The sequence below is a fragment of the Orbicella franksi genome, chromosome 9 (assembly GCF_964199315.1).
Source record: "Orbicella franksi chromosome 9, jaOrbFran1.1, whole genome shotgun sequence".
Classification (NCBI taxonomy): domain Eukaryota; kingdom Metazoa; phylum Cnidaria; class Anthozoa; order Scleractinia; family Merulinidae; genus Orbicella; species Orbicella franksi.
The window spans coordinates 4,734,658-4,757,300 of NC_138153.1; the positions used below are offsets into that span (position 1 = coordinate 4,734,658).

Here is a 22,643-nt window from a genome sequence, read left to right on the forward strand (position 1 = left end):
AAATTTACGGTGGAAACCTCAGATCTAAGATTCGCAGGCTCGGCACTTATTCGATACTCCGCTGACCATCTACAATCGCGGATCGCTTCGCGGCCGGGAAGCCAGAGTCAAGTCAGGAAGAGGCAGGAAGAATTGGTTCCACACTGGTGGAGAACGGTGGCGTTTATGCAGTGTAACGCAAGATTATTAAGCATACACAACCATATAACTCCTGAAAAGGTTAGCGGATGTATTGAATTTTGTATGTCTTCAAGCTGTAACTGGATTAGACAGATTAGAAAGCCATTAGAATGTCACGAGTAATGGCAACTTGTCACATGGCGTGGTGCTCTTAAAACTGCTTGACTTATGAAAACGATTTTTAGCACGAATGTATTCCAAAATTACAGTGCGTTTGTGCTGAATTCCGGTTCTATCAGACGGACGTAACAAAGACTTGTAGCAATGATCGTATTATGGAACTCCCCTCATGTTGTACGCCAGTTTCACATTGTGTGCATCATGTAAATACGGGTTATTGACCAAGCTTGTTCGGTCAAGATGGCTGGATATTGGCCAAGTTCTTTTTTTGCATGTTTATGGACCGAGACAGAGTCGAGGTCCATAAACTCGCAAAAAGAGAACGAGGCCAATATCAAGCCATCTTGACTGAACAACCTTGGTCAATAAAGGATTTATTATATGACTTTCGGGGAAATTTTTTTTGCGGGACACGACGGGTTGTCCCAAGCGGGTAAGATAGCTCCATCTTGCCCACTCAGGAAGCCAATCACAGCGCAGGCTTTGATTCATCTTGCCCGCTCACGGAGCTGACTATGTAATGATATGATTTAAATGCGTCACCTACATCTTGAAAGAAGACAAAGCTGGTTCATTGCCATGCTTGTACTGTAATATTGAAAATCATGTAATTGTAGAATCCAAGTTTAGAATGTTACAAAGTCAACAGGTACCTTGTACTGCCAAGGTCTTGATTCTGTAGCATGAGGGGAGAAAAATTATTTCCCACCCCACCTAGGTGAAGTGATACCCATCACAGTTTTTTTCTCACTAGTAAAGAATATAAACAAGATGAGACAGACGATTGCTATCATTGTTAAAACCAAGTCTTGGTTTATTTTAGTCCTCTGTCTCGTCTTGTCTATTTTCTTTTCACATTTTGATTCTCGCCAGTACAATCCACAGGCTTACATGACTGTTTGCTTAGGTCTCAGAAGTAGGGGTTCAGGCATCTCTTGCATCACGGACCCCTGACAATTCACTTCGGAAGAGGAATCTCCTTTCTTGGAGCCAGCCAGGATGCAAATGTTTGTTCACTCACTCATCTGTTTTTGTTCCTTCAGTTGATTTTTTTATTTTTCCTTGAATCCCTGATTCAATGCAGTAGAGTTTCTCCTGTCTTGAAGAGCTTGGGGGCCCTGTATTTTCAGGCAAAAACCCTGGAGCCCTAAAACACTTTGGACTCCTTTCAGGGTAGAGAGACACATATTGAGCATACAATCTCAAGCAACCGGCTGGAAGAGTCTGACCATGGCTGGAAGGGTCTGACCATGGCTGGAAGGGTCTGGCCATGGCTAGAAGGGTCTGACCATGGCTAGAAGGGTCTGATCATGGCTGGAAGGGCTAGAACTGGCTGAGAGTGAAGTGGCCTCCTCTGTCTCCTGGTTCTCTCCTCTTTCTTTCTGCTTTCTCTTTGCCCCTTCCTCAACAAGCAGCCCCATTTATAAAGATAGCATTTCAAGGAAAATTTACTGTTGCAAACCTTTCCCAAAAGTTAACACTAGAAGACAGAGCCTTGAAGATGTTTTGTGAGGGTGTTGGGGATAGAGTAAGCTGGTGCAGTTTGATGAATCAGTTAGTTAACTGAAAAATGGAATGCTGCCAAGACTCGCAGTGGACAGAAAAGGAAATATTACAATGGGAGTAATAATGGAAAGGAAGCAGTAAAGCAAGCAAGGATAGTAATGTAATCCTCCTCTCAACCTACCTTTTCCCAGAATACTCCCCTCTAAACTGCAATCATACCCTCCCTCCCTCCCTACGTCCCATCCTGAAAAAGCAACAAAAAAAAAAACAAAACCTGATCACAGGTAAACTCCACCAACCCCCCTCCCTGCACCTATCCCTGCTGTCCCTCCACTCAGTAGCTGATTGATTTTTTGGCACAAGGAATTTTATTTTAAAATGGGAACATTGCCAATCTGAAGAAAAGTGAGGGAAGGTCAAAATAATAACACTAATGATTTTATACCTTTGAAGGTTGGAAGAATCATTTCAGGTTACTGTGATCTCAGCAATGTTTTTCCTCAAATCATGAAGAATTTGTGAGTGTCTGTTGAAAACTTGTCAGTCTTAAATGAATGGGTTGTATTAAGGGAAGGCTGGTGATCGCTTCTCGTTGGGTATTTTGTGTTTACTTGGTGAGGGAAATTTTATTTTAATCAGGGAAAAGTCAGGAAATTTTGAAAAGTGATGTCTGTGGCAACCACGTTGAACAATATTGTTATATTCAATGGCCGCAAATCAAGCTTATGTGTAACTGAGGAAAAATTTTAGGAAATCAAATAAAAGCTCACTTGAAATTATTGGAAGGAGGATACAAACATTATCTTTTGTAGTAGAGAAATTTCATACGTTTAGTTTTTCAGAGAAAACTGCCGACGCTCATCTGATCTCCTCATGATCGCCAATACAACAGGTCTTGTGAGCAGTAGGCTACTAATAAATAAAAAAAAAAGACAGCGCTTTTCATCTTTTCAGTTTTAAATACATGTTTCGACAGTAACGTCTGTCGTTGTCAGTTACCACTGGAGTATACAAGTTTGCTGATTTGAAGCAGGTTTATCCCAACTGATGTACATAGCTTCTTTAATTTTTACTTGAAACTTTGTTGCGGCAGAGTCCAAAATGATGAAAGACTCCGCAAGGCTTACAGCATTCGTCTGAAGCCTGTAGATGTTTGAGCTTTAGAGCTTTGTCGGAAAACAAATGTTCACGTAAGCGCGTGGAAAAATGACGATTGGTTTCGCCAATGTAGCTAGCATTACAGTTAGCGCTCAGAAATTTGTAACCACCCGCTAACGAAGCTCCCCTGGGATAGAGAACGCTCAACAATGAACTGGAATATTCCTTAGTAGAATGACAGAGCACTGCCCTTATTTGATTTGTTGCTTTCTAATTGCCGGAAAAATGTAGTGTAACCCTTGACAGGCACTACATTTTGGATTGTGTTGACATCATGCCATCAAAACAAGATGGAATTTCCTGCTTGTTGCTTGGTCAAACACGGTGTTTAGCCACGCAATAATTTTTATTTTGGTCTGGCGGACTACAACTGATGTAGTCTGCATAACATCAGATGTTCGAGCAAAGGAGAGCATTAAACCTGACCAAACAGGCGGTATGTTGAGCAACGGTTCGTTTTTGTTTCTTCATTATTTTATATTGCCCTTTGGCTGATAAAAAACGAAAATATTAACCTGTATACATGTATGTTCATTTTTTTAAAGTTTTGGACATAAAACGAAAAACAAACAATGCTAACTTGCATCTGTTCTCAAGCAAAGCCAATCTGGTGATAATTTAAGTTACGTCGAAAATTATGTTTTCTACAGCTCTCACTAGTGTAAAGGGAAAGTTGAAGAAACAATATTGCAAAGCGGACATAAAGTCGGTGAAAGCTGGTCAGTTACAATCAGTTACTTGTTCACTTTAGTTTGTCCAAGGCGACGACCTCATGGCCTCTGTGTTACAACTTCAAATGGCGCAGAAACTAAGGACGTCTAATTTCACATCCAAAGCTATCACCACTTACTCATGTTTCGTCTTAAGCTAACGGCTGAGTAAAGTGGTTATTTCATGTCATTTAAGCCTCGTCCAAACTACACCGGAGAAATTGAAAAACGTAGCTTTATTTCTACCGTTAGGCCTACCGTCCACACTAATCCGTCACGAAAACGGAGCTTTTTGAAAACGCCCTTCAAACCGGAGGAATTTGAAAACGCCATCTTTGCGTTATAATGTGGACTAGTAGACGGAAAACATTTTGAAAACGGAGCTTTTCGAAAATGATGACGTTGCGATAATCACTTGATTCCCCTGACCGAGTTTTCGTCAAACACAAATCCAAAATGACCGGTTATTGTTGCGTTTTTAAATTTCTCCGGCTCAGTGTGGACGAAAAACATTTGATGTGTTTTCAGAATGAAAACACCGTTTTAAATTCCTCCGGCGTAGCGTGGACAGGGCCTCAGTATCCGAGAGTGAAAACCAAAAAAATTATGGTCATTCAATTCTTCAACGTCGCAAAGCCCCAACGAGACAAAAACACCAAGTTTCTAACTCATAACTTTACACCATATAAATACTGATATTTTAATTTATCAACATTTGGGATATACCTGCGGCGCGTACGAAAAGCCCTTTAGCAAGACTAGCACATATCCTTGTTACTAAATTTAAAAAACAGTCTCTCTATAAACGAATACCAGTAATTTCCACTTCACTTAGCTCACTCCGTCTAGCTCTATTGTCTCCCTTAAATATATTGTGGAACGCTGTTTTTAGCCAGATACAAATATAAATATATGCGAGAGTGAGGAACTGGTTTATTCTGCCTGCATAGAAAATTCTTTCGAAATTGTTCAGTGATATTTGAGAACAGCATGGTTGTATTGGCTTTTATTGCATTTAGTTTGTAATAGAGGCGCCTATTTTGTGGTCGGTATGGCATCATTTAAATACGTTTTCAAGGGCATGCTGACGAAACTTGAAATTTGAAATGCTATATCATTTTATTCCACACTACATCAGTGCGGTTGTTAGGCAGTGTCAAGAATATTCAGTCTTCAGGAGCAAAACACGAACCGTTCTGCGTTCAGAGTTTCCTTGGAAGCTTGCCTAAACTGCATTTTTTTTCTTCTAAAAAGCAATATCACTACTCTTGTATTCGGAAAGTAATATATCACTGAAATACATCGTTGGGGTATTAACACGTAATTGCTTCTGGACAAAGCATTATTTGACCTCCCTTGTCCTAAACCTTAAAAAGCCGTATTTGTTGAATTTTGACTAAAAGTGTCCTTCGTTTTTAGTGGAAAGTCAAAATATTGAAAATGGAATTCCGTTTTCTTTTGGTATTTTACCTTCCGTTCTTGGATAGTTCGAAATGAGAAGTTTAATTAAAAGTTTTATTTTTATTTTTTTTCGTTAAAATATCTCATTTATTATATTGCCCAAACTGTGGAACTAAACTGACGTGGAGTTTGGTTGACCCAATATCCTCTCTTGGGAAAAGCTCTACCATATTGTTAATTGTTATACGTGTCAATATATACTGCATTCACAGTCGCTTGTCTACTTTTCTATTAATTACTCAAAGATATGATACAACAATTCCATGTGTGGTAATATTATGTGGAGTTATGATAGATATGGAGAAGAGCATTCAATATGAGTTACTGTTATCTCGATTACTTCGTTATTGCATGAAAACGCCCAGGACATTGATTTGGTCTTGCCTGCCAACTTCGAACAGCTCGATAAGACAGGCAGGAACATTCATGTTTTCTAGGACGATACCCGCTTTTTTTGAAAGTTAACAAATGTTGATATCATTTTAGGCTAACTTGAAGATATTCTCCGGAAAACGATCTATATCGTCCCTAAGTTTCCACTCGACTGAAAAAAAAAAACAAGTATTCGATGCTAGCTTTTCGGCACCACAGAAATAAGTCTCTTAAGTATATCATGAAGATTAAGTCATATTGGACCAGTTGGTATCAGAATATTACAGCGAATGAAACGAAGATTTCGATCTTTCTATCGTTGTCAGGTGAAGAACAGACGTAGATTCGTTTGAATCGTACACATCTTTTTCTCCGTTAGATAACTACGTCGAAACTGCGTTAGAGCTCCAGCAGATTATTTTGTGTGTGATATAAATAACTCAGGCGAGGGCCTGTGCTGAGTTTTTAAGTGTGACATCACCAGATATTGCCCGGCGTCAACTTGCGTTGTAGTCTTGTGTAGGTTAATACGTTGCCGCTATCTTTTGGTGCGATAATGGACGAAGAAACAAGTTCTGTCGTTCTACTCCCCGAAGTAAAAGTAGAACCTTTTGACAACTCTGAAAATAACCCCGACAGTGAAGCCAGTTCGCTTGGAAGCCCAACAGACGAAAACTCGCTCCCACGCTTTGGGGAAACTTCCGAGGAGGACATTCAAAGGTTGTTGGAGCATCGCTCATGCAGCGAAAATACATGGAGGTCCACTAAAAATGCAGTTAAAATTCTCCGCGACTATATGGAAGAGAAAAGCATGGATGTCCAATTTGAGAACTTAGACAAACCAGCTTTGAATGATCTCCTGCGTAAATTCTACGTCGAAGCCCGCAAAAAGAACGGTGATTACTACAAATCCTCAGCCCTAGGTAGTATACGCTTTGGTATTCTGCGGTACTTACAGTCCCAACAGAGCAATGTAGACATAAAAAACGACCCCGAATTCACCGAGTCAAACAAAGTATTCAAAGCTCAGGTGGAAAAGTTGAAAAAGCAAGGAAAAGGCGAAGTTAACCGTTCGGACATCGGGCCAGACGATTTGAAGAAGCTTTATCTGAGTGAGGTCTTGTCGCCATTCAGCGCCGATGGCTTGCAGAGGAAAGTGTTCTTTGACCTGCTGATGTATTTACCAGGAAAAAGAAACCGCAGTAACGTGAGAGAGCAAACCCGGGACACTTTTCTGATCGGGTATCATTCCGCTACGGGCTTGAAGTACGTTTACCCTAATCCTGCCCATTGTGAAAACGTGTTCACTGACGGAAAATGTCCGCGGATGAATGAAAAACCAGGTAAGCTGAGCATTGTACAGAAAAGCGCGCGAACGCTCAACAGCGTATTAAAACAACTAGTTGGATTATTTTAGAGCCAATTATAAAAGCTAAGAAAAAGAAAAGAAGACGTCTATTTAGAAAGCTTACGTGTTGAACTTAGAGAACTGTTCCGCATTCTGTCACTGGTTATCACAACATGGTGTCGATTCTTTGATGGGAAAGACCTCAATTGAAGAAAGCAGGTTCTTGGATTTTCTTTGTCATCAAAACAAATCTCACTCAAAGAAATTTTAAAATATTATTTTTGTTGAAATATTTACGACCTGATTCGGTAATCCTACAAAGGAAACGTTAACCTGACTAAATGAGGTTAAAAATAAATTTAGTGAGGCTAACCCACAATTTGTGTCTATAGGAATTGCGTTTTTTCTCGTGAGCTGAGTACTTTTCAATCATTCACTCAATCTTAACTATAAACTTGCAAAGAACCCTTAACTCCGAAAACTCGTTTTCCTGGGACTTATTACTAAGTAGTGATTAATATTATTGATAAATTGTAGAGAGTCTTGAAGAGGGGATGGGCTAATATTTGTTAAATAAGACTTATGTTTGTGCCTAAGTAATCTTCAAGCTATATACCATGATAGTTAGAAAACGCCTCAGAACATGCTATAACAGCGTCAACAAACAAAACCCGTTCTAGTTCCTATAAAAAAAAATTTCTGTATTCCAAGAGGTACGTTTATAACAAAATTGAATATATTTGCCCATATTGTTAAGGCCAATGAGAAGAATTTTGAGTGATTCTTTTACTGTACCATCCCTCAGGAAATCCAAGGTGCCCAGTTGCATCATTCCTCAAGTACCTTTCAAAGCTGAACCCAATGAACCTGTACCTGTGGCAGAGACCCAAAGCTTCCTTCAAACACCATGCTTGCGAAGATGATCCTATTTGGTATGAAAATGCAGCAGTTGGTCACAATTCACTGGGTGAAATGATGACAAACATGTCCAAACTAGCGCGGCTGTCCAGGATATACACAAACAACTGCATTAGAGGTACTTATGTGTCAATTCTCGACAGCCTCGTGGAAGATTATCCTCTCATTACTACACTGGTATCTCTACCCACTGCTCCAAGATTTCAACACATCCTCCCCAGGGAACCATGTGACGAGCGTCCAACCATGGTGCCTGTTACTGGAAAGTATATATCAAGCTCAGAGCAAATGCTATCATCAAGACGTGGTGAAACACCCATTGGCTCACCACCATTTAATGTGGTGCAAAACAAAGAACAATCTCATCTCACAAAGGTCATCATTTCTCCAAACCATTCTCAATCACAGCCTTCAAACTGTAGCCCACCCAGCAGCATCAGAACTTCACTGTCTCAAGGAAATAGCCATGACATTGAAAAGGAAACAGATCCAAGCCCTGCATCAAGTCCAACAGACCCTGTGCCTGGTCTGCCATACCACTCTGGCCACAGGGGACAGCATACTTCTTTTGTAGCTTACAGACTGAGTCAGCTTCAAGCAGCGTCCTCACATAATCTACGCAATCAACTCCAAGCATCATTTAAAACTACTGCAAGTAGTTACACTTTCTCTCAAACCTCAGTAGCTCGTGCTGGAAATAATCCCACTGGTCTTGCAAACTCAAGAGTTGTTTATTGTCAAACAGTGCCAGCTATGGCTTCCTCATCATCCTCTACATCGTCTTCACACCATATGGTAAGTAGACTCTCGGCTTTTGGATCCTTATGATCAGGACACTCACTACCACTTGTCTTCTTCTCCCTCCACCCCATAACCCTTCCCCCCTTCTTTCTCCAAAAATAAGACACATGATGTGATCATTGCACATGCTATTTTAAGAAAAACCTTGAAACTAATAAAGAAGTAAATGCCTCTTGAAGTTGTTCTTTTTGTGATGCATTTTCTGTAGTGGAGTGTTAATAAGCAAACAAATTATCTCCTTACCTTAATTATTTTCAAACCCTGTGGTCACTGACAGACTTTGGGGCTCACTTAGGGGTGATTTTGTAAGTCGAATGTTCTCTTTGTCTGTAAGAGGGTATGTTATCAATGCATAGAAATCCTGATTATCATGTGATATCAGGCTATTTACTAGGATTTGAAAAGTTAGTGACCATCTTACAGGTGTTTTGTGGGGTCTGCTCAAATGAAAGATTTATAAATCATATAAATCAACAATTTTGGTAACAGTAAAAGCCTGTTTGATATTGCTGAATGCATCAAACACAAATTGACACACTCGGGTTCTTGAAGTGAGCTTCAGTCACTAAGTAAACATTTTTCTATAGGCCTTCAACTGGAAAATCATAATTACCTAAGATGAATGCTTTCATGCATCTCATTTACACTTGCTAAATATCAACTTATTAAAATATTACGAAGGAGGGTTCAATATTGTTGTATCTTCAGTTGACTGTTAGTTTCTGGTTCAACAGCACCGCTCAGCTGATTTCAGTAGTCCAATGACTGGAAGCCCTCTCACTACTCATGTGCTGGACACAGCCAGGGGTTCACCTGCCAGGAACCTCCAGATACAGCTCTATTTTGAAGAAATACGGCCGGACAGTAGAATGTGGAAGCACATTGCATCAGGGTGAGACTATTGTTATGCAGTAAAAAATATCTAGCTACGAGGACTGAATTTGTAATCAGAGGACAATTTGAATTAAAACACAGAGTTAAGCATCTAAGTTTTTATTCTGTTGAGTTTTTTTAATTACTCATACAGATTTCATTGTCACTAAGTGCCATTGCAGGATAAACATGCTGCCTAAGGGCTGGCAATGTCTCTGATATATGAAAAGGGCCACAATAGGTCCAATTCAATATATCAATTTATTCTAACATGGTTCCGAGGCTTTTGGGACAAACTTCTATATTTGGTGGTGTTTTCTTTGTATCCAAGTCTCTTTTGGGAACAAAAGAAACTTAAAAAATAGCCAATTTTGTTCTGAAAGCCTTGGAGCCATGTTAGAATATTGATATATTGAATGTGTGGTGTTTTGTAACCACATGTATATTTATTAGCTAAGAAGCTCACCTGTGAATCTGATCAATAAGCAAGCACAAAGAAAAGCCATGTACAAAGCAGTAAAAAAATTACCAGTAACATTTTTACCCACCCATTCAACCAGCTGGTTTTCCAAGGTTAACAATGTTACACAATGTTGTGTCTTCCTCAGTCATTGAAATTTACCAGCAACTTATCTTGGTTAATCAACTTGTGAAGTCACTGGCCTACCCAATGTCATTCCTAACAGGGGCATAGCCAGGGGGGTCCTGGGGTGCCCATGACCCCCCCCCCCCCACCCTTTTGTAAGTCTTTTTTAAGCAAACAACCTACAGTAGGTGACGAAAATAAAATGACAATCTGGTGAGTACCCTCACTTTGACACAGTGTGACCCCCCTTTGAAAAATCCTGGCTATGCCCTTGATTCCTAATAATTTTTTTATCATTAACATTTTGTTCGGTGCTTTTAATCACTGTTTTAGAGTCACTAATGCTGATGGGAGAGCTCCCAACTTGTTGACTCAAGAACAGTTCATACCTGGAAAATATATGATCAGATTTGAGACAGAAGCTTATTTCAAAGATATTGGTGTTTCGTCATTTTTCTATCCTTATGTAGAGGTAAGTAAATGTAATTTGACTTCAGGCGAGTTAAATAAACAGGTTAACAACAGCATTACCTACTGAAGCCAGTAGGTGAAGGTGTTATGGGCTAAGCCAAGCAACAAATTAGCTCAGCCCCCACACTCATCAACATTTTTTTAACCCTGACAAGCAATTTACTAGTTGACTGGTAACTTGAATATCTTCAATTTGCTTTTTAACTGCTGTTAAATCTAATGGCAGAGTAACCTCTTACTAGTCGTCCTGCATAGCATTTCATATCATTTCTCTATAACTTGAACTTAGCAGGGCTCCAACAAGCACACATTGTAAAACATATAAACATGACTAAATGCTGGATTCAACAGCCTGTTCTAGTGGAACAGGCAACATATGCACAAAAATGGTGGCCATTAACACTCTAAAATATTCTTAATCTTGAAACCAGTGGTATCCCTTCCAAGACTGAGCAGTGAATTATTGAGGATTTACCACCATGCATAGTCCCCACCTTAGGCCACCCTACTTGACCTCTAAATGCCCACATCCCATGGACTTGAATATGTTAGCAAGGAAGTTTAATTCTAAATGAAAGAGTGCTAGAAAGTTCATATCCCCCTGCAGTACTAGTCCTGTGAAGGAAATTTTAACCCTAGCCTAAAGTAACATTTGTAGTTGGAGACCCTAGTGGGATTTTAACCCACATCTGGTACAGAGCCAGGGGTTTTCCTTAAAAGTGTGTCCATGAGAAAACCAGGCAGAACCAGCCATGGACACAATCTTAAGGGCTGGACACCAGGGAAATTAATTGGCTGGTTTGACCATCTCGAAGAAAGTTTTTCTCATAAAGAAGTTCAGTTCAAAAAGTTTTGCCTGCCTGTGAAAACCAGTTGCCCACCTGCTGAAACCCCTGACAGAGCACCATATATAAGGGCCAGTCATATACACTTACAGGGCATTTTAGTTGTTGTACACAGCACTTTTCTGCACATTTTCATGTAACCTTTCATTTTCCTTTCCATCATTTTCTTTCAGATTGTGTTTCTCATAAGCGACCCATCTCAACACTACCATGTACCTCTTCTACTTAGTCCATTCTCATATTCAACATATCGTGGGAGCTGAGATTCAATTAGTGTCTGCTACCTAAAACAGATCAGGCAAAGAACAATTATGTTGAAGAGATTAGTGAAAGCGAGCTGTGAGACAATATTACTGGCTGATCATTAATTATTGGTAAATTCAAGAATGTTACCCCGAGACCCACTACATTTTATAATGCTAGGGAGAAAAACCTCTCTTCAAAACCCATGTTGATGAAAACAGATGTCATTTCCTGCTCAACTTCGGGTCACTGCAAAAATGCATCAGTTTACTCAGGTTATAATACATTTTAGATGTTCCTTCTTAAAATTGTTCTTAAAAATGGTGTAGTTGAAGATTGTTATATGTTTGGCAAATAAAGTTGGTTCAAATAAAATTGTTCAGGGTTTTAAAATTGAATTTTTTGGAGGGATGGATTTTCTTCAGAATTTGAGCCATGAATGATTTTTCTCAATGTAACCAGGACAAAGGAGGGCTAAGAAAGTCAAACTCATGGTTACTCCATAATTCAGCACACTGTACTGTTCCGGGAAATACCTACAGTGATCCCCCACCACCACCCCCTTCACATATGACCTACTGTGGGCTGGGTGTGCATATTTTCTAGAACATTTTGGTAGGGGTTAATAATTTCCCAAGTAGACCTCCAGCTCAATTGAGAATTACCTATTAAACAGCACAGATTTGACTACTGGTTCTGGATGTTATGAAATCAAGCAATTTGATCAGTTTATGAACTTGTACAAATAACAAACATTCTTAACAATTCCACCCCGACAAGGTTGTCCCTTTTGTACAACATAAATGTGCAAGGCCAAGAAAATTGTCTGGACATCTTTAGAACAGAACCTCCCTACTAGTATTATAGGAAATATGCAGAGAATAAGTTTGGGAGAATTTGTGTTTTGATGAAATTCCTTTAACAGCTAATTCAGGCAATAAAACATCTAAGGAGTCCTTAGATCACTCCTTTGAAATGAACCCTTTGGAGGCATGCGCAAGACCAGAAGAAACAGACAAGTCACTCATATCAAACAAGGTTATTTGCAAACACACAGAAAGGTGGCCTAAAGTTTTGAACAACAATTTGTTTTTTCTCAACAGCCTTTGCCCAACTAATCCTTAGAACAACATAGCTTAGCTGACAACCAAAATTAAAGTATGACAACAAAAACAAAGACCTGACAAAAGCCAGCTTAGAAATGAGAAGGCCTCAATTCTTGGCAAGAGAAGTAAACCTACCAGGGCACAGAAATTGTGGAGACTATTTCCAGACCTAATTTACTCAGTAGCAAAGTCATTCCTTTCCCACAAGAAGCAAATCAGAGGGTCAGTTAAAGCAATCTAACAAAATACATCATTAAGATAACTTTATTACTCTAAGGACACCAACGTTCATAAACTTCAACTTGTTTGTAAAGTTCAGTGTTTACATGGCTTGTTTTCACTTTAATCTTAAACAATATATCCTAATTAAATAAATCTTTTCAAATATAAAATTATCTTTTAAGACGCAGAACAGACTATCTTTCAGATCTCTTTGTACTAAAGTATAAAATTGCTATTTTACAACTTAAAGTATGAAAACAATGAACCATGAACTCAATCTGGTTGTAAAATTCAACAGGTGGGTTGCTTAAAAATTAATAGAAATACTAAAAGCAACCAAATTCTGTAGTTATCGCTAAATCAGGCTAGTAATGCCATGGAGTCTATAACAATGACTTGGAGCATAGTTTGTACAACATTAAGGTCTCTTTTTTCAAAGTGACCAGACTTAAAAAGTCATTTGAATTCGAGACTAAATTTCTTCTCATTTCATGTACTCCCTACCATATATTATTGCACTAGTGATATACATGTTACATTTATTTTTTTCCCACACATTTAAATAGTAGAATAAACTTTCTAGTCTGTGACATTTAAGCTCAATAAGGCAGATCTTCCTTGCACAGAAAATTTACCACAGCTTCATAGGTGAGAAACATGATTGCAGTGTTCGGAACTTGTCGAAGAAGATGAGTTCCCAGTCCACCATAAAGTCCAACTCTACCTTCCTCACGGAGTATTTTCCTGAAGGCCTGAAAGAATGAGTGATATCTTCTCTTTCCATCTAGTTCTTTCTGTCTCAGTCGAGTCCTGATTACTTCATGTGGATATGCTGCTACAGATGCTATGCACTTTGAAGTAGCAGCAGCCATCATAAATTGCAAAAAGTCCACTATATTCTTCTCATTGTTGCCTCGCACTTTGCAGTTATGTCTCGTTACTTCAGCTTTAATGTGTTCATAAATCACAAAGTGAATAACAGTCTCTGTAACGCCAACATAAGTCGCTGTTAGTCCTCGATAGAAACCCTTGAATCCATCAGTCTTCCATATGTTGTGAATAAGTTTCATTATTTGGCCCCTTGTAGCACTGAAATGGTAATAGGTAACACATTTTTAGACCTGAGTGAACAACATTTCAACTTTACTAGCACAATAGACCCTGTCTAACAACTGTCTTCTTATTTGGGGTGGCAAATTGTCCTTCAAAAACCATGGATCTCACAGTCTTGTTTCTCTAGCAGTTATGTGCATCTCGCGGTCTCAAGTGTTTTTTTTTTGTTTTTTTTTTTTTCCATCAAGCTGTCTCAGAGTCTCTATTTTTTGCAAGGATAAGAAAGTCTCCAAGTCCTGATCTGTTTGTTTGCTTTTATGAAAGACATCTGAAAAGCTAGATTCTAAATGTCTCATAAGTAAAGTCTGCATGCGAGCCAAGTGGCCCATCAGGCCGGAGCTTATCCCGGTTTCTGTAGCATGAAGCGACTAGGAGTATTTCTACTCCCCCCTGGATGGGATGCTAGTCCATCGCAGGGTTACCCCCCAGCATTAAGTTCGCCGGTACCCATTTATACACCTGGGTGGAGAGAGGCACTGTGAGAGTAAAGTGTCTCGCCCAAGAACACAACACAATGTCCCTGGCCAGGGCTCAAACCCGGACCGCTCCATCCGGAGACGAGTGCACTAACCATGAGGCCACATTTAAAAATCTTTCAAGTCTCAATCTCACAATGTAAAAAGTTCAACGTCTCAGGTTTGCAAAGAAAAATGCTAGTCTCGCCTTCTCATGAAGACTCACATTTACCAATCACCAACCCTTAACATCAACCATCATCATCATCACCGTCACAACATGGTGTTATGACACAGTACCTTCAATCACCCTGCTATTGAAATATATTTGAAAACTTATAGTTCAAGGGCAATCTAATTATATAATCTGTTTTAGAGATCTAATGTTCCCTGAGACTTACCCGTTATCAAGCTGGAGTCTTGTTTTGATAACCCACAGAGGACTGGACAACGTTGATGTTGTAATACCTGTAAGGCAAGAAACTGATTTTCCAATGCACCCAGCTATGCCTAACTCCTAACACATATTGGGGGTGATTCTCAACATGTTTGGAATAAACTTTTTTCAACAGGTTTTGAAGCTCTTTCAGACCATTTCAGCATTCAAAGTTTCAATACTAACAACAACAACCACGTTTATTTTTGTTCAATTTACATTTTCACAGTTAGACTGGCCCCCGGATAGCTAGTACTAGTCTAGGCGGGCCAGTCTATCAATATCTAATTGCAAACAATTTTAGAGAAGTATTCAATTGATTGTCGAAAGCAATTAAGCAATAACTTTGGTTTTGGTTGCACAACACTCAATTAAAAACCACTTCATTGATAAATATATTACAAAATTACAAACGGTGGTGGCTATAGTAATGTAATTTTACACTGATGCATAACGCACCTGCTGAGCATGCTGCTCCAACATGTACAAACTTGCTGTCCGGTAACACCACACCACTCCTGTTGAGTGTGTGCTTAGCTTTTGCATACACTGAGAAGTATAATGCTCTTGATGGGGCAACACCAACTAATGTTGGTCCAAGACCTTTAAACAAGGCTCGCAATCCCTCAGCCTCGATAATGTGTCTCAGACACGACAAAATACCAACAGGCCTTGAGTAACCGATCTCCACTGGAATACTCCACACTCCTGGTCCAGTTGCAGATGGGCAAAGCACATGTCTGAAGGTTGGAACTGAAGACTAGACAAGAAACAGAAGATTTTTTTAAAAACAGATGTTCACATAACTATATAACATGGAGCAACTAACAGTATGTTACCCAGAACCTGAATCATGTGACATCGAATACAAGAAGCTACACATTTGCCAAATATATCTCCCATGTTAAGTTTTCTATCCTGACAGACAGTCCAGTCTCATCAATGCCGACTGGAATGTCTGATTGTTTGTCATGGTGGGCAACTTTTATTCTGGTTCAAGATAAACCCTCTATACCATGTTCACATAAGCCATTCAATGGTTATCTAAGTTGTTTTATGCAGTGAAATTGGTGAAACTACAAGGAATATGAAACAAAAATCATTCATCAGAATGAATTTTCATACCAGACTGAAAGTCTCAATACAGTATAGCCAGCAGGGTGAAGCCGCATAACTTGCTTCAGCGCAAAAGTTTGAACTGGCAATATGCAAACAAATACAAAGCCACGAGAGGGAACGTTATACCACTACCTCAGTTTATGTACATAGCAACTACAATGCGCTTCGTGTTATTCACACTAACCCCATTGTGATTTGCATAAACAAATGCTGAATGAGCACAAATATGACTTGTTCAGACAGACATGGCGTTATACGAAAAAATACATCTTAATTGTTACATAGATGTTTACTTCTTTTTAATTACAATCTTTTCTCGTGATCCCCAACAAGTTCTCGGAACATTTGATCCCATCAAATTGGTAATGTAAACCATGTCTAATCTGATTTCATCCCACAAAAGTTACTTTCGCAACGTAAACTTTCGCTATTTCCGATCCCATCACTAAAGTATTTCACTTTCAATTCGCAATACGTAAATATCATTGCAGAGGATGAAAGTAAGATTACAAACCCTGTTTCCCCACAATGGCAGCGCGAGTTAGAAATGTGGAAAATTGGTAGACAAAATACTACTTCATACGATGAAGACAAGCACGTGACGAAAAAACATGCACAAGAATTTTCTGTCGATCGATTTATTATACCTGTAATCTCGTCTTCACAACTTCCAGAGGACAAGTTATCGTAGCGCCTACAGTGCCTCCAACACTGAAAAGAATGAAAAACAAATTAGTCATTGGTATTTCCGCACTCCTGCTGTCTGGATTGAAGCTACAACCTAAAAAATTCAGTACAGTCTCTATTCAACCCCCGTTTCCGTTTGGATGCCAAAATCGCGTTTTTGCAGCGCAATTCTCGACTAAAACGATCAAAAATTTCAAGTGTGAAATAGTAAGAGACCAAAGCAGAGGCATACTATGAGTAAACCCACACTTCTTGACGAGAAGTTACGTAAGAAACAAAGCTTAGCACTTTTTCACTGCATAGTTATAAAGATTTTCACATGTATAAGCTTAGGCTTAAGCTGAACTCTACATGTAGCTTGCCCAAAAAATCTAATAGAAGATTGAGGTTAAAATTATCGAATACAATTTCAAACAGGGCAAGTCGTCACTGATTAAAGCCCTAAATTCAAAACTGAGCGAGGAAAGCTTGAAAGTAATTTTACTCGAGGGGAAGTGAAATTCGTTTCCACCGAAGACATGCAACGGCACGGCAGTATTGCAGGAATTTTAACGGAAAAGCTGAAGTTCATACGAACGAAAACTTACCCCCCTGCAACCAAGTGGACATACGACGACTTTCCACTGGCCATTTCAGGCTCAATTTTGTACAGAATCGAAGGTTCGTTAGTGTCCACTTTCCCGAATTTCCAAGTCACAGGTCAAAGTGAATAACACACAAACAACCCGTAACACGAACCTTGTACTCTCTTTATACATGCGTGCTTCTTGTCTTCCCGCTGCAAAAACTCACATGTAGTAAGCTTTAATTTGATTGGTTACCAAATCAGTTTCACGTGCACTACATTCACGTCTTTATGCTAAAGTTCAATATTATCACGTGGACGTAGTCATATTTTCTTTACCCTGTGGGGAGGGGTAATATAGTAGCTGGTTGAAGCGATTGAAGCGTTGAATTGTACACGTCAATGCGATGGGAGACGGTTTAAGCAAAAATAATCAAAGGTTTCCGAAACAAATTTTCTTTTAGACATCGGAAGTTGTGATCAGAGACTATCCTCCCAATTTACAATGTTGCATGTTTGTAGCTACCTTGCTAACAGAGTCGTTTCGAACGAAGCAACTCTGCCTTAGTTTGTTGAGTCATCGCTTCTTTGGATCAGAAGGGGGTGTGTTGCGGGTGGGGACACTAAAGCTTGCAATTTTTTTTTCTTTCGGAATCCGTGAAGTCAGAAACCCATGATTGGGCCTCTGATGAAATAAATAAACTTAGATTCCTGACATGTACAGTAATCGTTTCTATTCTGCATGTAAATAGCGTATGCGCATTGTAGCAATGTATACACACACCCGCAATGTTTTGGTCAACTATCACTGTATCAGTGCACGCAACGAAATTTTGCTAACTTTTCCGCACTTCATGGACCAAGCAAGGAAACTCCAACATTTTTTTAGTCTAAATTGGAAGTTTTCCGTTATTTAACAATTATTCCATGAAACCGCGTTGGATATGAAGTGATAAATAACCAACGAGCGCGTAGCGCGAGTTGGTTATGATCACTTCATATCCAACAAGGTCGAATGGAATAATTGTTTTAGTATATTCTTAATCGGGTTTTTGCCGCCGATTTTTATTTCAACAATTTTACAGAGCGGAAAATTTTTAAACTTGGCGCACTGTTTTCCATATAAGGTAAAACTCCGACTAATGGCTCATAGTCGGAGTTTTTGAGCCAATCAGAGAGCTAGAAATGCAATAGTCGGAGCTGAGAATATACTAATGTACGTTAGTTGTCGACTATTTAGGTCGACGAAAACACGTGTGAAAGATCCTGGTGAGTGGGAAACGTGATTGACTCGCTCAACCCGATGTAAACGTCATATCAACTCACGCACCTCTTTTTTATGCGCGTCATAACCTGCCCATACAACTTCTTCCCCGTACAAAAATCACGTACTAAGTCGAAAAACGCCAGAAGTGTTATAATTATACATTCGAGTTGTTTTATAGTAGCAATTTTTCCTTGACTTGGACACTTGAGAAAGGGGACCGCAGAACACGTGGCGAGCGTGTTACTGGGATGCCCCTGCCCTCAGACACGCCCTCAAGTATTGATTGCCTTTGAGTTTCACGCAACGCTTCTCTACTGACCTACTAGTCCAGGCTAGGCTACAGCCGGTTGAGTCACAAAATCCTCGATTATATTTCGTCCGAGGCTCCCAGTTAGCAAAAGCTTGTGAGATCCCACTCTTTGCACAGATATGTGTATCCAATTTTGATCGGCTACTTTCTTACCCGCTATGTGATTCGACAAATTCTTGCGTAATATTTATTTTGATCCATTCTCTCAATCCCACCGGTTCATGACTGGTTTGTTTTTGTCTTGCAGTGTTTGACACCTCTGATTTGTGTTGCAATGATTTGTTTTGAAAAGAGAGGAACGGTTTAGGGAGGAGGGAGAAAAGAAACGGCTGAAAAAATATGGGAGAAGGCAGAAACGCCGATAAAAAAAATACGGAGAAGGGAGAACCAACACAAAGCTTAAAGGGGTTAACAAAACAAACAACGCTATCCACTGGATAGTGATTTATCCGGTGGATTCAGGCCATATCCAGGTGTTTTTCGTGCACATGTTTTTCAGACCTCTCAGTAAACGACCGGTATAAACGTGATCTTTTTTCAAAGGAATATATACACCATTGAGTTGAGTTGATTGAGTTCGGTTGCCGAACTCAATCGAACTATCGAACAAATCTTCTTTTCAAAGCTTTCTACACAAAACACTGCAATCTGTAAATTGTGCTGCATGCGAAGTGAGCCGAGCACACAAAGCTGTCGCAATTCTCATCCCCAGTTTCCGCGCTCTCCGCTGGGAACGCCTGGCACTATGACCCCCCATTTTGGCTACCAAGAAAAATTCTGACGTGGGCTTTCCTATGGAAGCCTGAGTAACAAAGTACCCTTAAAACATTTAAACGAGACTTTTCGTCGAAATTCTGTGATATTTTCCGGTTTTCAGTCTGGCCACTGTTCGTCAACCAGACAACCAAAATGACTTAAGGAATCGCGTGGCATTTCCAAAGAAACATAGAGTATTCTCAAGAGCAGGTTTAAAAATCGCTTTCTGTCGAAAATAAAAGTAGAGATATCCCTTGTTCTCTCAGATTAATCCAATAACTATCCCTGATCATGTTCCCTTGTTGCCCAAAGCCCCTGGTAGATCCTCATTGCTTAGTTGAGTTTCAACTGCCAATCGGTTTACGGTTCATGTCAGTTGCTTTGCGTTGAGTAAATTAACAAATTGACGTCATTTTTTATGCGTCTGTCTTCTTATTGATGATAAACTGCGTCATAACATTGTCAAAGTGGTAAATTTGAACTCGGAGTTTACTTTTATGATGCTACCGCCACTTTGTATTTGAAAAACATTGGAGGATCACGTGATGTAAAGTAAGCAATTAGGTAGCGGCGTTCATATTTGAACGCCGGAACAGCTTGAACAATGGCATGCGTACAGGCGTTATTTTTTTCGCGCGCTTCGCGCTCGCCTCGCTTTCACCTCTGTTCGCCCAAAATACGCAAAAAAAATACGCCTGTTCTGCAGGCTAATTTCACCGTGGCCAAGCGCTGCCACTACCATCATGCTACGCGCGCTTACAAAGCTCTGCGCCTGCGATTCCATTAGCCAATATCGCGGATAACCGTGAGGTTTCCTGAACCGATGACGATAACCTAAAAGAAGTTTTAAGATCATTCCCCAGTATTGCATTGCGCATCCCTACTGCGCATAATTTCACGCGTGGTTAGCACGCGCGCATTAAAAAAATGGGGGCTTTTTTAAGGCTGGACCTCGCCATAGAGGTAAATCGTCATTTTTTCGCAAACGAGTATTGTGACCCATAATATTTTCTGTTGATTTGAATTGAGTAATAAATATCTCTGTGTAAAATAGATATGGACCAATTCTCAGTGTAGAACAAAAAACAATCGTCGAAAACGTGAATTTAGCAAGCAATCGTGACTACAATCATGGTGCAATTATAGGGATTTATTGGGTAAAAACAAGGTGCTGTTGCTCGTAAACGGACATGGAGACCCCTCATTTTTATTTCAAAATTTAAGTTCCTGTAATATAAACAATCAATAGGCAAAGTTGGCAAAGTTTCACAAAAATCTCAGTGCAGGTTCTATCTCATTGGAATGACCTTAACTAAATATGGCCAGCAAGGCTTGCAAAGATCGGAAGCACTGGATTTTCTGAGACGCGAATTTCCAGAATATGCATGGAGTATTCGTTCCCTTGACAGAAGGCTTCGTCACTTTAACCAAACATCTTCTACAATGACAGGAGTGTCGAAGTTCAGGACATGAAAGAAGCGGTGGAAGAGGAGCTTTTAAAGGTCCTGTAAGCTGCTAGGATACAAAGCCATGCACAAGAGAATCAGATTGAAGCACGGGCTAAATGTTACCAGAGACCAGGTTTACGATGTGATGTCTGAACTGGACCCACAAGGTCTCGAAGCCCGTCGGAGCCAAGAGACAGCGAAGAAAAGGAAACTTCACGACACGTGGTTCTAACTGGGTTCATTCTCTCGATGGTCACGACAAGCTAATGGGTTATCAAAACTCAACATTTCCATTAGCAGTGTATGGGTGCATGGACACAGCTAGTAGAAAGCTTCTATGGTTGAAAGTTTGGGTTTCCAATCATGATCCCAAATTAATTGGAAAATGGTATCTTGAACATTTATATGAAACTAAGATCATATCTGCGATGTTAAGAGTAGATAAGGGAACTGAAACAGAGAAACAATGCACGCTTTCCTTCGCAGACACCACTATGATATGGATCCTCACGAAACAGTCATATATTGCCCTTCTACCTCAAATCAGGTATGCAAGTGCTCTGTTTATTTCCTAAGCAAGTTGAAATTGGTAGAGATTGAGCTGGGAACAGGATATTTTACTAGAATAGTGGGGAGGGAATAGGCAATAGGGGGTCAAAAAACCTTCCACTTCCGCCTGTCTCCTGTATGCCTCCAACCCCATCAACCCCCAACACACAGAATACAAACAAACCTGACATAAATAATATAATTGCATCTAAAACGCAATATGCATAATGAATTCATCTGACTACAGCTATCGCTATAGCCCAGTTTTTGTTTTCGAACATTGGGGCAAATGTTGTTGAAACTCTCCATTGTGGGGTCAAAATTTTGAAACTTTTTTAAGAAAAAAAAGGGAAAAAAGTGGTAGTGATCAGGTAATTAAAAATAGTATCATATTGCTATTTTGTAGATTGAAAGATGGTGGAAGGAATTGCACGAGAGGATGGAGAGGTATTTTAAAGATGGTTTGCGTTGGCTAAAAGATCAAGGTCATTATGACCCGCACAATGACCTTCGATAGATATGTGCAATAATATGGATCTGAAGCAGTTATCTTTGGAACCTTTTTGTACCTCTAACTCCGCTGTATATCATAGAAAGGAATGTCATGTACTTCTTGAGATAATTTACTGTATTCGCATACACAAGTATCCTTTCATGATCTGACTGCTTTCAACATTATATTTTAATGTTTTGGCAGATTGCTCTTGGCCTTCATCATGGTACCTCTTATACAGAAGGAGTAAGATGTTTTCAGAGAAACAGTGTGGAACACACACAGGATCAGAGTACAGAGAGACACTGCACTTCCAGATGCGAACTACCTCCACTCCGCCATGTTGCAAGCTGACACGTGGTCCGCTCTGTTGCTTGTAAGCGCGCGTAGCATGATGGTAGTGGCAGCGCTTCGGCCACGGTGAAATTCACTTTCACTTGCACTTGAAAGAAAAGCACCAATTTTCTCCAAAACTTTTTTTATCGCCATAAATCGGTCCAATTGACCATTCTTAACCTCTAACGA

General features: G+C 39.7%; 2 protein-coding genes and 1 pseudogene across 2 annotated transcripts; 2 read left to right on the forward strand and 1 right to left on the reverse strand.

Moving 5' to 3' along the window:
• Nucleotides 1–94: 94 nt before the first annotated feature.
• Nucleotides 95–11,967, forward strand: LOC145496619 (uncharacterized). Its single transcript, XM_081476324.1, has 5 exons — nucleotides 95–6,850; nucleotides 7,661–8,568; nucleotides 9,309–9,466; nucleotides 10,367–10,505; nucleotides 11,523–11,967. The coding sequence occupies exons 1-5, from the start codon at nucleotides 6,064–6,066 to the stop codon at nucleotides 11,610–11,612; spliced, it is 2,082 nt and encodes a 693-aa protein (XP_081332450.1). The 5' UTR covers nucleotides 95–6,063; the 3' UTR covers nucleotides 11,613–11,967.
• Nucleotides 11,968–12,944: 977 nt separating this feature from the next.
• On the reverse strand, nucleotides 12,945–17,490 carry LOC145496620 (solute carrier family 25 member 36-A-like). The gene is made up of 5 exons (XM_081476325.1): nucleotides 17,318–17,490; nucleotides 16,691–16,754; nucleotides 15,384–15,684; nucleotides 14,890–14,956; nucleotides 12,945–14,009 (listed from the first exon to the last, which is right to left on the reverse strand). The coding sequence occupies exons 1-5, from the start codon at nucleotides 17,359–17,361 to the stop codon at nucleotides 13,520–13,522; spliced, it is 966 nt and encodes a 321-aa protein (XP_081332451.1). The 5' UTR covers nucleotides 17,362–17,490; the 3' UTR covers nucleotides 12,945–13,519.
• A 2,957-nt stretch (nucleotides 17,491–20,447) lies between these two features.
• On the forward strand, nucleotides 20,448–22,542 carry LOC145497466 (uncharacterized; annotated as a pseudogene).
• The last annotated feature ends 101 nt before the right edge of the window (nucleotides 22,543–22,643 follow it).

Excerpts from the sequence above, each read along its gene's own strand:
- LOC145496619 (XM_081476324.1), top strand. The coding sequence starts at position 6,064 with ATGGACGAAGAAACAAGTTCTGTCGTTCTACTCCCCGAAGTAAAAGTA. Across the intron at positions 6,851-7,660 it reads GCGGATGAATGAAAAACCAG|GAAATCCAAGGTGCCCAGTT; the intron begins GTAAGCTGAGCA and ends ACCATCCCTCAG. Across the intron at positions 10,506-11,522 it reads TTTTCTATCCTTATGTAGAG|ATTGTGTTTCTCATAAGCGA; the intron begins GTAAGTAAATGT and ends ATTTTCTTTCAG.
- LOC145496620 (XM_081476325.1), bottom strand. The coding sequence starts at position 17,361 with ATGGCCAGTGGAAAGTCGTCGTATGTCCACTTGGTTGCAGGGGG. Across the intron at positions 15,685-16,690 it reads TTGTGAAGACGAGATTACAG|TCTTCAGTTCCAACCTTCAG; the intron begins GTATAATAAATC and ends TTTCTTGTCTAG. Across the intron at positions 14,957-15,383 it reads TGGAGCAGCATGCTCAGCAG|GTATTACAACATCAACGTTG; the intron begins GTGCGTTATGCA and ends CTTGCCTTACAG.